This window comes from Panicum virgatum, chromosome 2K, assembly GCF_016808335.1.
Source record: "Panicum virgatum strain AP13 chromosome 2K, P.virgatum_v5, whole genome shotgun sequence".
Classification (NCBI taxonomy): Eukaryota; Viridiplantae; Streptophyta; class Magnoliopsida; order Poales; family Poaceae; genus Panicum; species Panicum virgatum.
In genome coordinates, this window is record NC_053137.1 from 53,985,447 (window position 1) to 54,000,499 (window position 15,053).

General features: G+C 50.5%; 1 protein-coding gene and 1 pseudogene across 1 annotated transcript; one reads left to right on the forward strand and one right to left on the reverse strand.

Moving 5' to 3' along the window:
* Positions 1 to 5,961: 5,961 nt before the first annotated feature.
* On the forward strand, positions 5,962 to 7,225 carry LOC120685692 (ABSCISIC ACID-INSENSITIVE 5-like protein 2). The gene is made up of 2 exons (XM_039967747.1): positions 5,962 to 6,566; positions 6,665 to 7,225. Exons 1-2 carry the CDS (start codon positions 6,033 to 6,035, stop codon positions 6,734 to 6,736), a joined length of 606 nt encoding a protein of 201 aa, XP_039823681.1. The 5' UTR covers positions 5,962 to 6,032; the 3' UTR covers positions 6,737 to 7,225.
* Positions 7,226 to 9,473: 2,248 nt separating this feature from the next.
* Positions 9,474 to 13,715, reverse strand: LOC120695460 (annotated as a pseudogene).
* Positions 13,716 to 15,053: the final 1,338 nt, after the last annotated feature.

The following is a 15,053-nucleotide window of genomic DNA, read 5'->3' on the forward strand; positions in this document are numbered from 1 at the left end:
CAAAGAACTCATTGGTAATCTTTCCGCCTTTCACGATTTGCCACTGTACTAGTGTTTCTAGCGTACATTTTTTTATTCTCAAATACGTGGCGTTAAAAAAATTAGCAATGCATCAAATATACTATTCTATTACTGCTGTGACATTGTTACAGAAATTTAGATAGTACAGAAATGATGTTTTGGATGCTGTATATATTGAATTTCACTGGCCATCCTCCACCATTTCGACTGGTCACACCCCTGTTGCCCTGACGGTACCATGGGACGAAATTTCTCCTTTGGCCTTCCTCTAGAGTTCTAGATCCCCGACCTCCATCCTTAGGCCTTGTTTAGTTCGTGAAAATTTTTGAATTTGGTAGCATTTTTGTTGTTATTTAGTAATTAATATCTAATTATAAACTAATTAGGCTTAAAAGATTCGTCTCGTTGTTTACGGTTAAATTGTGTAATGAGTTATTTTTTCAACTGCATTTGATGCCCCATGTATATGTCCGAAGATTCGATGTGGTGGGTACTATAAGAATTTTTTTGAAACTAACATGGCCTTAACCCACGCAGAGAGGCTTGATCTTGATGTGATAGTTGGATAGGAGGGTGGAAAACTGGAAATTCTATGACTAGTTCACGCTAACAACCGCGGCTACCATGCCTCGTGCAGGTGTGTGTATATACATAGACTTGTGTTTTTCCATGTTGAAATTGCTGCCTTGCGCACTCATAGGTATGGATGAGCCGTTTGATGGCAAAATAGATGTTTTGGTCCCTTAACTTTATTTCGAGGATCATGTTCGTCCCTCAACTTTTAGAATGTTCAATTTAGTTCTTCCAGTTTTGTTTTTAGGTCAAATTAATCCTTATTCTACGTGATGCTCTACAATAGTATGATGCTAATGCGAAAAGTTCTCTTTACCCTTAGTTATTTATTCTCCTCAATTTGCACGTTGAGCGGTGTTGTAGAAAGTTGAGAAAACATATATACCCTTAGTTATTTATTCTTCTCAATTTGCATATTGAACGGTGCTGCAAAAAGTTGAGCAAACATATGCATTTTGTTTTTGTATTATCTAGATTAAATTAAATATGACAGGGCACTTCAACACATACAAGAGACAACGAGCTAGGAGACAAAATATATAATGGATCTATTGTGTTGCATCATTGATTAGTTATAGCGATACAACCACGAAAATTGAGTATGGGAAGGAGGAGCCAAGAGTAAAATCGACTTTTCGTATCGGTCTCATATTAGCGTGGAGAGCTGTATCAGTACAGGGCCGTCCCTAGGCACGCGCAACCTGTGCACTGGCACAGGGCCCCCAAAAAATCAGGGCCCCCAAGCTAGATTAATCTACTACTAGTTAGTATCATTAGTTCCCCTTAAAAAAATCAGTATCATTAGTGCTTGCAAAATGGATGTGGTCACTCAAGATTCTATACAGCTTCTTGGAAAAACCTCACGACAGCACAAACTTTCCTTCTACTCCCTCGTTCTCTTCCCATTTTTCCTCCCTTTTTCTAGCAAAAGGATTAACAGAAGTTGTACATCCTACCATAGCATGAATCATTCTTAATCCCAATCTCTTGCTGTTTCCTTGTGGGCATATTTTCGTTTCCTTAATCTCATTTTCTTTTCTTAAGCCTATAAATCCCAGTCTTATAGGACGAATTGATCATTTGGAATTGGCTGATCCTGCTATGAAGGTGCTTCTTGTTGGATCGGAGTAGATACTTAAAACAATAGAAGACACTACTAATCACTTCTGTGTGTCTATAGTTTTCTCAAAGAGTAAATTTCACTGGCGGTCCCCAAACTTGTTCCGAGATTTCAAGTAGGTCCCGGTACTCTCAAAATGCACGTCTAGGTCCCTGAACTTGTCCCGAGTTCTCATCCCGGTCCCGGTACTCTCAAAATGCACGTCTAGGTCCCTGAACTTGCTAATCCATTTCATATAGGTCCAAATCTCCATAACATGCTCTCCAAATAGTACGATTAAGTGAACTAACAGATGGGAAGGGGGCAGGCTCGGGCGAGGGGGTCGCCGGCTCGCCGGCCGGGGCGGCGCTGTGCGGGCCCGCGGGCGCTGGACCGGGACCAGGACCGGAGCGGGGCTCGCCCGCCAGGGCGCGCCGGCGGTGGTGGCCATGGAGGGTCCGCCGTCGGCGTGGCCAAGCGGCGGTTGGGGCATGAACGAGGACCGGGGCGGCGCGGAGCTGAGGTCCATCGTGGCAGCGCAAGCGCATGGGTGGCGACGGACGCTAGGGGTGGGGTCCGGCGGCGCCCATACAGAGGGAGGAGGGAGAAGGGAGAGGTGTGACAGCCATATGGGCCCCACCTATTAGTTCACTTAATCGTACTGTTTGGAGAGCATGTTATGGAGATTTGGACATATATGAAATGGATTAGCAAGTTCAGGGACCTAGACGTGCATTTTGAGAGTACCGGGACCGGGATGAGAACTCGGGACAAGTTCAGGGACCTAGACGTGCATTTTGAGAGTACCGGGACCTACTTGAAATCTCGGGACAAGTTTGGGGACCGCCAGTGAAATTTACTCTTTCTCAAATTTAGAGCCCGTTCCAGCAATATGTGCAAGTATATCAAGTGATTATGCAAGTATACAAATTATTATATATATTACTATATAATTAGATTAACGCTCCTATCAGTATAAGAACGAGTTTGATCAAAAATAAGAGTTGAGAGGCTATATTAGCCGATTAGAAAGTTAACCGGTCGGAATGATAAGGGGATCCTCCCCTAAAATGACCCTACCACCGTTGCTCAAGTTTCGATCAAGCATCCCCGCGCCGTGGTGGCGAACCTCTCGAATTCTACCGTGGACCACGAGAGCCGGCCCGGGCAGGTCGTCCTTGCGATAGAAATATACGTGGACTGGACAATTTATAGTATACTCCCAGCCTTTGTGGCGGGCACTGGGCAGGGACCTGGGCTTGAGGAAGGAAATAAAAGGAGCCGGCAGCCTCCAAGCTGAGCGCTTCGCCTGAGGTTGTTCCTGTGGATGAGCTCGGCTCGCGGCGAGAAAGCGGCAGGGCAGGCCGCATCTCGGCAGGGGCAGGTACAGCATGAGCATGGCCAATGTGGTGCCATGCATGCGCACGTACTACCGCGGCGGAGGCCCGGCCGAGCGGCCATCACAAGAAAGCAGAATATTTGACGTGTCGGATGCCCGCGCCGCGACGTACGCACCCCCTCGCTGCCGCCCCCGCACGGCCGCGTACCAAGTACCACACGCCCCCCGAAGCGAAGCCGCGAACGCCCCCGATCGGCGTGCTGCAGTGATGGACTGATCGATCATGGTGAATTCGGCGGATGCCGCGCTGCTGCTGCTGCTGCGACTGCGCCGGCGCGGCGGCCGGCTGGGGAGCGGAAAATCAAAGCCGCCGATGCGCACGCCGTGCGCACGAAACAGGTGGCCGGGACGCCGTTCTGTTCCTCGAAGGAAAAAGGACAGCGACGGAAAAAAAGGATGTTAGCGAGCTCTATATGAGAGATGATGGCCGCATGACAGTAGTACGATGATAGCGTGGTGGTGGGGACATGGGAATATCGGAGTACCGCCTGCTTTACGACTTTGGCCCTGCTTAGATATTTATCTGACCTTTAGTAGATTTATCATGCTCTTGCTGTTTATCATCTATGAATATCATGTTATCTCTGCGTGATCATGTATTAATCTTACGCTAATTCTCGTTGCATAGAGTTAGTCGCGTAGAGATAACACCCTGCTTCTTTTCTATCTAGTAGATCTAATCTATTATGATTTGTTCTTATACTTAAGAATCAGCTTAATATCTGTTAGGTTAGGCCTTGCAAATGGGTTGGACGATCCGGCGACGTATTAGATGTTTTGCCTTGATCTTAATAGGGATTGATCCGGGAATCGACTTTCGCTTATTCTTAGGCCTCTATTCTGGTTAAGGTTTGGTTATCTATTACGCTCATTAGGCCTAACTACGTGTATGATGTTCCGATCTAGCAGTGAAGCTTTTACCGTCGTGGATTGGATTAGCTAGATCTAATTGAAGCAGTTTTTGCAGTTATTTGCTTTATCTATTAATATCCGGATATGCAGATCTGATCTGACACCGGGACTCGATCGGCTCTTTAAAGCCGATGCAAGAGTCGTCCCGGGGAGCCGACCACTGCTCGGACTAATGTTTACACGTGTTTGTGCATGCAGGCAAATCGTCGAAAGCACGTTCGCACCTTCTTGATCGGGTATAGGTCAGGTGGCACGCCCTGCATCTCCGGAAGTGTCAGCGTGTGCCAGGATCTGGGCTGTTGATCGAGGGACCGGTGCCAGCCAGCGCCCCGGCAGCCTCCCGGCTCTTCGTGTTGCCTGTTGCTACTCGCCGGTGGGTTTTGACCGACAACAGTTAGCGAGCTCTATATGAGAGATGATGGCCGCATGACATTACTCCGTATGATGATAGCGTGGTGGTGGGGACATGGGAATATCAGAGTACTGTCTGCTTTACGACTTTGGCTCTGTTTAGATCTTTACATATAAATCCCGTAAACACAAAAAACGTCACATCGAATATTTTGATACATGTATAAAGTATTAAATGAAGTCTATTTATAAATTTTTTTTGAATGAATGGGCTGTAAATCGCGAGACGGATCTAGCGAGCCTATTTAATCCACCGAGGATGGAGGTGGATGGCACGGCGCACATGCACACCACGGCCACGGCCAGGGCGCCGGATTGGCCCGCCGGCCGCGACGGAACCCAGGACCAGGAGAGGATCGATGAGGTCATCGCTGGGCGCCCTGCCCCTGGCCGGCCGGGCGATGTCATCACTCATCAATCATATGGGCGTCGCCTTTGCATTCCCCAATGGTTTGTCCCGCAGGGACGTGTCCTGTCTCCGCTCCCAAATCAGGACAGGTCATATACATGCGCCGTTTGGTCTCCATTTTTCTTGCAGCTGCTGTGCTTCCGTTAAAAAAGAGGATCGAGCTCAGATTTATGACAATGATCCGAGGCCCGCTTCACGGTTTCAGAGCCTTTAATCAGAACATTATTCCCACGGTAAAATACCGAGAGCCCATTTTTAGACATGGGCAAGGTTCAACGAAAATTTTACAAGAGATAAACAACTTAGGAGGTGTTTGATTTCCTAGAACTTATTTTAAGCTCTATCGACAACGAACCGCCTGCTTCATCTCCCCCGTGTCACCCTCTCGGGCGACACGGGTGGAACCTGGCCGCCGCCGTTCAAGACCCCCCTACCCTCCTGCCGCCACGCTGCCACCAGAGCCGACCGCAGAAGCCCGTGCGATGGCGAGGATGGTGGTGGCGAGGTAGCCTCACTCCTCCTAATCCTATAGATCTAGATCGTGTTTCGTGGGTGGCCGCTGCCCATGGTGGGGTCCAGCAGCTGGTGGCCTGGAGCGGTCCCCTCGTGGCGGAGCGGCAGTGGATGGCAAGCGTGCTTTGCATAGTGAGCGATGGAGGTTGGGTGAGAAAGGAGATAAGGCAAATGAAAAACAAAGTGAATGACATGTGGACAGTAGTTACAATGCGGTAAGTCCTATCCGACGTGATATTTCTTACTCTAGAACATTCTATGCATGTGAGCAGTCCCGCCGCCCAAGTCTGACACCCCACGATCGACGAGTGGGTTCTAGAGCTCTTCTTCAAATTCTTAGCCATATTTACCAACTGACGGTTCTATATTGGAAACACAATTGTCGACTGACCATCAATTGATAAATATACATATCTTTACTGACATATGGTTACTCTTTAAAATGAGAATTACCGACTCATGGTGCATCGGGAATTTGGATCGGCTAGTCCAAACCAGAATCGGGCCGGACCGGTTTGCGGTCAAACCGGATCAGTTCCCACCGGTTTGGTGAACCCTGGCTCGGCCCCAGGAGGCCGCGGCTACTAAAGCCACCCACCCACCCAGCCCTGTGGCCCTGTGGGGCGCCGGTGCGTGCCCAAAACAAGCAAGCGCAGCGTAGAGGCGCCAACGCGCGAGGAGCGGTGGGAAGTGGGATGGCGGCGGCCATGGACATGGAGGACGACGAGGACATCTGGGGGGACGCCGCCAGCAGCCCCAGCGCGGTTCCGCCGCAGCCGCTCGCCGCGGCCGCGGCCTCCCCTTGCGGCGCCTTCATCTCCACGCAGCTCAGCCTCAGCTCCCGCCTCCACCTCCTCTCCACCGCGGGCGGCTCCTCCGCCGGCATCTACGCCGCGGACGGCGGGCGCCGCCACATGGACCTCGGCGCCGGCTTCCGCAATGCCGCCGCGTCCCCGGCGCCCTTCTTCTCCGCCTACAACCCCGACGCCGGCGCCGCCCGCAGCGCGCTCGAGGACGAGATGTGCCTCGGCCCCGGCGCGGCGGCGGCCGCCTGGGCCGGGGCCGGGGCCGGGGCCGGAGGCTCCGACCGCCGCAAGAAGCGCATGATCAAGAACCGCGAGTCCGCGGCGCGCTCCCGCGCGCGCAAGCAGGCCTACGTCCGCGAGCTGGAGCAGGAGGTGCAGCTCCTGCAGCAGGAGAACGAGAGCCTCCGCGTCAAGTACGAGCAGGTAACCGATCGGAAACCCCACTCGCACCGAGCGCGCACCTAGCCATCCATCGATGCTTGCTCAAAGTCAAAGCTCGCGCCTTTTTCTCGATTCCGCAGCTGAGGGCGTCCGTGGAGGTGGCGGTGCCGGTGAAGAAGACTCTGCAGAGGATGCCGTCCGCGCCATTTTGAGGACGACGGCGAGGAGATCGATCGATGGATGGATCGAAGCAGGCGGTTGCTCTTCTCCTTTTGAGGCGATCCAGTGATCGATCGTGGTTTCAAGTAATTAGTGAGTGCTGCTCGACAACTACTCACATAGCTTCAATTGATATGCCGCAGCCAGTAGTGCTCTGCATCTGCTGCTACTCTACCTAGCTCGCCGTGCGTGTACAAACATCAAGTCATGTTCAACCTCGCCCAGGGCGCGTACTAGCTACTAGCTTTTGCCTTGAACCTTGATCCATCTGCACAATGGCAGCTGCCTAGCTAGAAGAGGCGTCCTGCTGGCTGCCATATATACTTATGTGTGTAGCTTGTCGCGTGGGATTAGGCAGAAAGATGATGGGCTGCTTGTACAAATGTGGTAACTATTGCTTCCTGGAACAATGTCATTTCGGGGCGCAAGAAAGAAAGAACAATCCAGGAAGCTAGCTAGTCTCTTCCTGTTTTCCTCTTCCATGATAGATGGCGATTGCTCTTCGTCCCCCCTTCTTTCTACTCATCCTCTTGCTATGCATGCTATCTCGACGCACTCGTTTGTTCCCCGTCGGTATCAGAAAAGCGAGACCCGGCTTTAGTTCAGAATATTTGCTGCAGGTGAGGTCGTTTTCTTCGTCTCTGGTTTGGAGGTTCAGAGACTCTGATCCTGAAAGAGCATGCGCAGTGTTTCCATGCTGGTCTCTGCTAAAACAGGGAGGACCACCGGTAGAGCATCTCCAAGAGCTCTTGTATTTTGGGTGAGTTTTTTTTTTAAAAAAGGAAGATAAAAAACTCACATCCAACAGAAATTCTATCTATCTCGTCTTCTATCCTCGTTTTCTATCTAGGGGGTGCCGCTGGGCATCTTTGTCTAGAGCTGAGCACTAACTATTCCTTTTTTATTTGGAGAAGCTGTTGGATTTCATCCTTTTTTTTGCTAGTTATTTTGTTTTACATAATAGCTATATCATAATTTTAGCTATTTATAAATACAAGAGCTCTCGGAGATGCTCTTAGTTTGATGACATACTCCTAGGTTCGCAATAACTTGCAATCTGAAAGGGACGTTGCTATTTTATAGATGCCTCCTTTAATTATGCTGGTCAACTTTGGCGAGGCTGCGAGGGAAAGGGTGTAATTTTGCGAGGGGCATTTCGTTTTCGGCGAAATTCGGAGGAAATGGATCGTATTCTGCCCACCCTTTGCTTTCCTGAAAGATGGAATGGAGGAGATAAGGCTGTGAAACTGAATACCTGTTGCCAGTCGTGAACATTATTCCCACGGTAAAATACCGAGAGCCCATTTTTAGACATGGGCAAGGTTCAACGAAAATTTTACAAGAGATAAACAACTTAGGAGGTGTTTGATTTCCTAGAAATTATTTTAAGCTCCATCGACAACGAACCGCCTGCTTCATCTCCCCCGTGTCACCCTCTCGGGCGACACGGGTGGAACCTTGCCGCCGCCGTTCAAGACCCCCTACCCTCCTCCCGCCACGCCGCCACCAGAGCCGACCGCGGAAGCCCGTGCGATGGCGAGGATGGTGGTGGCGAGGTAGCCTCACTCCTCCTAATAAGCCTATAGATCTAGATCGTGTTTCGTGGGCGGCCGCTGCCCATGGCGGGGTTCCAGCAGCTGGTGGCCTGGAGCGGTCCCCTCGTGGCGGAGCGGCAGTGGATGGCAAGCGTGCTTTGCATAGTGAGCGGTGGAGGTTGGGTGAGAAAGGAGATAAGGCAAATGAAAAACAAAGTGAATGACATGTGGACAGTAGTTACAATGCGGTAAGTCCTATCCGACGTGATATTTCTTACTCTAGAACATTCTATGCATGTGAGCAGTCCCGTCGCCCCAGGTCTGACACCCCACGATCGACGAGTGGGTTCTAGAGCTCTTCTTCAAATTCTTAGCTCTATTTACCGACTAACGTTTCTATATTGGAAACACAATTGTCGACTGACCATCAATTGATAAATATACATATCATTACTGACGGATGGTTACTCTTTAAAATTAGAATTACCTACTCATCGTGCATCGGGAAGTTTTACCGACTGTCTGTTCATCGACGCTGCTAGACTTTTACCAACTGAAGTCCATCGATTGGTGTTGTGGTGTAGTGTACTCATGGAACAATTACTCGCGCTGGACTGATGGCAGTGTGCCCCAAAACAGTAAGTTAGCCTGGCTATAAAGTAAGCTATTCTAGCCGGCCACTGAGTATACGCTCTGTGTGTGTCCAACCAAAGGGTGTGTGCCCGCCGCGCCGGGACTGGCAGCCCTTTTGGTCCCGATTGATGTTAAGTAAAGGTGACCTTTTGTTCCGCTTGCCAAACTTCTAAAGGACCCCTTTAGTCCCGGATTAGTGGTCCTTATTGAGAAACCGGGACAACAGAGGTTTTCCAACCGATACAAATTAAAGGCTCTCTAGAAGTGAATGCATTTTAATTCATTCCTAAAAATCATTTTCGTAGCAGTGCTAGTGTCAAGATTTGTTTCTCCGTCGGTTCTAGGCAAAGTGCTAGGCGCAATGTAGGACTCATTATTTTGATATGCAATATTCAGTGAAGCAGCTGGGCCAAGATAACGACTCTGAGACATAAGATGGACGCCAACAAATTTGCCGGCCCTGGCGGGCGGCGGCATATGCATATGCCCCCCTCCTCTTCTACTATATTGCACCAATCTTTGTGTCCATAATTAAGGTCACGAAGAGAAAGAAGATTGTAGTTTCCATAGCTTGCACAGAAAGGTTGGTTTGCATCTAATATGTTCCAGAGAAAAAATATGTACATCAAAGCACGTGTAAATGGAGAATAAAACATATTAATCGAATGGTGAGCACCGCAATAAGCAAGAGTATGGGGTTCAATGTCTTGCTCCAACGGCCCATGAGGCCCAGGGCGAAGGGGTAGAGATGCACCACCACCCACGCGTTGAACACCACGGCGAGCACCGCCGCCGGGCCATTCCTCCACCGCCCCCCTTCTACTGCAGCTGCCATGGACATCACGTTCACCGCCAGCACCACCGCCGGTGGGACCATCAGCACCGTCCACCTCACGGCATACAGCTCCGCAAACTTTTCTGCCTTCACATCGGCGCCGGAGCTCGTCGTCGTCTGCTTGGCCGTCAGCCGGAACGATATCTCCTTCCCCGCCGCGACCTTGAGCGCCACCTGCACCACCGCGGCCAGGTACGCGCTCGTGGCTGACACCATCCAGAACTGCTCGTTCCGCCACCACTCGCCCAGCGTGATGCCCGACCACCTCACCTCCAGGACGGCCACCACTACGAGCGTCAGCATCAGCGCCGCCAGGAAGGCGATGTACGTGGCCGACGGCGGTGGTGTGCCCGTGGAGAAGGTGCCGGCGGCCGTGGCGTTCATCGCCAGAAGCGGGATCGCCGGGAAGGCGCAGTAGGCTAGGAGGAAGATGGAGGTGAACGGGTACACCGTCGTGTTCAGGTACGCCACGCGCTGCAGCGGATGGAGCCGGCCGCCGGTGCGGAGTCGGAGAGCGTTGTTGCGGGAGAAGAATATCTCGAGGGAGCCCGCCGCCCAGCGCAGGACCTGGCGCAGCCGGTCGGTGAGGTTGAGCGGCGCGGTGCCGCGGAACGCGTCCGGCGCAGGCAGAGGCCAGTGGCCACGTCCTCTGTCACGGTGCCGTACATCCAGCCAATGTCCCTGCCCCACGCCGTCCCGTCCTGGTAGCCGCACGAGACAAGGGCGGTTGCCTCGCCGATGGCAGCGCCATCGAAGGAGCACGACGGAGAGGTGGTAGTGTTCCTGCATTGCTCCGAGACCACACGCACTGATCCAAGTAACGGCGTCGACAAGCCGAACGTGTCAGGCTTGATCTTGATGGCGTCGTCGTCATCCTTGCCTGCTGCAGCGCCGCGGCGCGGTCTCCAGCGCGGCGGGTCGACGCCGTATAGCGCCGAGCGGCGAAACATGCACCCGGTGCCGAAGTAAATGGGTCCCTGGAGGCCGTCGAGGCCGAGCTCTGTGCAGTTGAAGAACACGCGGTTGTGGTTGGCGTAGCGGTCGGCGCGGTCGACGCCGTCGAAGCGCTGCGGGAACTGCACGAACGCGACGTCGCAGCCGACGCCGCCGCCGTCGAGGAGGAGGCACGCTCCGGCGCGGAGGGCCTCCGAGTTGTTGACGTAGTGGTCGCAGTCGAGGTTGAGGATGAAGGGCGCGTTGGAGAGCACGGCCGAGGCACGGAGAAGCGCGTTCATGGCGCCGGCCTTCCGGTGGTGCGCGCGGCCGTGGCGCTTCTCCCGGCACATGTACACAACCGCTGGAACCCTCAGATCCACGGAGCTGAGGTCCACAAGCTGCTGGTTAGTGGTGCCATCGACGATGGTCCTGACGCCGAGCTGCGGCGTGCGGCTGGGACGACCGATTAGCACGTCGACAACTCCGGCATGATCTTCCACGGTGCCGCGCCGGCGCCGCAAGCAGGTTCCATCGGCCAGGGACGACCACCGCTGGCGCCGCATGTCTCCTGCCTTGAGCGCGTCGATCCGCAGCCGCAGCTCCTCGTACTCCCGCCGCACACGCCTCCGGTCCCTTGCCAGCTCCGGCCACGCCCTCCCCTTGTAGCCACCAGCACCAACGCTGCCGGTGCCGCCGGGTCTGAAGAAGTAGGCCTCCGGGTTCCTCGGCTCGACCCCGTGCTTCCGGCAGAACGGCACCCACAGTCCGGCGAACCGGGCAGCCTCGGCTACGGCCTCGCGCGTCACCGGCGCACCGCCATCGTCGGAGACGTAGCACGTGAACCTGTCTGCGGGGTAGTCCGCGGCGAGGATGGAGAGGATGGTGTTCACGGTCACCAGCGGCGGCTCCTTGTCGGGATCCGCGGTGGTGACGAACACGTCCATGGTCGGTAGCAGTGACTCGTCCAGCGCGGTGACGTCGACGGCGCGGTGGACAGGCTGCATCTTGGGCAGCTGGTCGAGCACCCACATCAGGGCGAACCAGAGCTCCCCGGCGATGGACACTGTCCACATTGCGCCAACTGTACTTGTGTCGTTTGTGTCGGGGGAGCTTATCGTCACAAGAGCAGTGCTGATCCGCCACTTGAAGAAGAGCACCAAGATGCCCATCCGAATAATGATCACGAGCCTACAATCAAAATTTCTTTTCACCACTTAAATTGCATATAGTAGTATATGGTTACGTTGTCACAGAATAACTTTTGTAGTCATTTTCCAAATAATTTATAATCAACATTATTGATGGATACCCCTAATTACTTGATTAAAATAATTAATGCGGTGGTTTTGAGATTTTACAACACGTATATTGACACTTTATGCACTTTAAATGATTAGATTAATTAGATAAGGCGCAATAAAAGTACAAGACCGTTTAGAATTTGGTAGAACAAACTCATACTTCATCCGTTCCAAATTATAGATCGTTTGACTTTTTTAACCTCAAGTTTGACCATCGGCTTATTCAAAAAATTTATGCAAACACAATCAAATTTACGTCATTCTTAAAAAACTTGTATTGATAAACCAAGCCACAACAAAAGAAGACATATTTTGCACAAATTTTTGAATAAGACGAGTGGTCAAACTTGGGATCAAAAGAGTCAAACGGCCTATAATTTATAACGGAGGGAGTACAAATTTATATATCCAAAGTAGTAAGGAATTTTTTTTGAGAGGATCCAAAGTAGTAATGCAAACAATGTGTATACAGATTAAATGGGTCAAAACCAGTTTCTAGCTGGCTAGGATGTCATCCGTTTTTTTTAAAAAAATTGAGGGGTGTTGGAAAAAAATTCTTGAAAATCTTGTCACGTGATCAAATCTCCTGTTATATACCTAATGTTTGTGTATTTTTCCTTTGCACAGTTTATTATATCGGCTGGTTGAGCTACCCATGACATTGTGTACTGCATATTCATCAGAATTAAAATCATGAACAATTTTTGGTTCCTTAAGGCATGCATGTCTAGCTATAAGAGCAAGTATAGTGGAGGGCGCAGAGTGGGCTGAGAGCCTACGTGGAAGAAGAGAGAGAAGCATGCAGGCACTTCGCTATGCGCCGACTGCAGCCGACGAAGACAGTCTGGCTCTGCTCCTATTGGCTGAGATATAGGGCCCGCCACCATCATGAGGTTCCTCCCAGCCGGCAGTGGGCGGACAACGGGCGTTGCTATTGGCCACGCCCTAAGTGATAGATGGGCGTCACTGCCATGTGCACCCCTCACATGTTTTATTTTAAAAAATAGATCATGAGCTTCAATCTTCATTCATTAATCAGCAGGATAACATTCAAGCAAGATGCATGTCCCAGAGAAAATAAGGTCCAAGCTAACTATGTTTTTATGAGAACATTGTTACTGTAGCAATGCATTTGATTATATATCGAAAATATTTTGCTTCTCCTCTGATTTGGCTGATTGTGGCTAGTGACTGGTGTTGATTTGCTGTGAGAGAAAAGTACTGCTGGGTGGCTGGTGACTGGTGTTGATTTGCTGTGAGAGAAAGGTACTGCTGCTGATTGCCAGCAGAACAGAGTGATCCTCGCTTGAAAATAATTTCGTCCTAGCCCTTGGTAGAGATTTGCTGTGACATATATGTTTTTAAGATCAAGGTGGTTCCCTAAGGCATACTATATAGTTTTTAAAATTCTGTATTTAATATTTAATTGGCTCAATTCTCGTCCTCTCTAATACAAGAAAATCTGAAAAGTACGCCATCTCTTTTTCTTCGGAATTACAGAAAATAGCTTCTAGTTGATAGAAACAGAAGCATGTTTGCATAACCAGTTGACAGAAACAGAAGCATCTCTCTTTTACCTGTATAGTTTGATGGTGATTGTTGAAAGTTTTGTTGTTCGGACGAGCAGTCGCTCGACACCGGCCGACTACATCTTCTTATCCTCCAGTGACTCCTTGTGATCGGAGGCAGCACAGAAGTTCTTATTAGAATCGAATGTGCCATCGACATGCATGCTCCTGCTGGTGGTCAAGCCTTATATTGTTGCTGGTGGAATTATCACCCGCCATAGCCCATCCAAACTGGCCGTCTGGCCCTTACAGTTTGTGGTATCTGACAACTGGTGGCAACTTTTTTGCTCTTATCCTATCAAACTGCATTGTGAAACACACTTTTTTTTACATGCTTATATTAGTCGTCCGCCAAATCGGATCAGCGTGTAGCTTCACGTGCTCCCGTATACTCTGTTCGCTGGGCTGGAACTGGAGCTGGTGGCTAGAGTGGTGTGAGAGAAAAATATTGTTGGCTGGCTGGTGGTTGGAAGCTGATGTTGGAGCGGTGTGAGAGGAAAACACTGTTGGGCTGGAGAGTGCTGGAGCTGCCGAACAGAGTGGTAGTGAGTGGCACGAGCACGCTCAAGCACCAATAACAATTCTACCTTTTTCACATCCATTTGTTATCAACCGTACCGGTTCTTCACTTGTTAAGTTGATGTGTACATGGAATCCATACATGTAGCCTTTGCACCGAGTTGCTCATCATCCACTAGCCATTTGTGAAACGCAAAGTTGCAGAGATCGATGTCACATTTGGTCATGCCCATGAGATAGAATAGCTCTGTTCCAAGGAAGCTGACACTGCTAGCATAGTAGCCGATACACCGAGGAGATGCAGTGTATAATGTACATGCATGTTGGGTGACACACGTGCTTGCTTAATTGGAACCCACTACTCACAATCTTGATCAGCATTATCTACTCATAAGGATCGATGACACACGCGCACGCAAGGAGCATTAGGTAATCATCTAGTCCTCTCGCACACCAGTTTAACTGGCAAAATTTGAGTGCAGGGTGATGTGCGTGCGTGGGTGTGTGGTGCGTACCGATGAGGCGCGCGCATATGCATCTTTGAAAACACGGGTTGACGTGGATCTAGGTTGCCGCTAATGTTTTGAGAGGAAAGCAGGGGCTTGCTTATCTGTTCATCATGACATCCGTCTTTGATGCAAAGAGAGATACCAGGGGATTAATAAACCATGCATGCATACATGAGACGGCCGGGACGTGTCGTCGTTGCTTCTTCGTTTGTTATTCAAGCATGCTTTCAAAAAAAAACTGAATAAAATGCTATTACCATCTCCTTCTTGGACTAAAATATCGTGCATCAGGGGATATTAATATTAGCAGCACAAGTTGTTCTTCGTTCTCTAGGGGAAGGAAAGCCTTTCCGGCCGGAGGAATGTTAAGATTCATTCCTCCAATCCAAACAGCACATGACGTCAGCAAAATATAGGGACGGCATTCCTTTGAAATTCCTTCACGCGATTTGTACAATCCAAACAAGCCCAAAG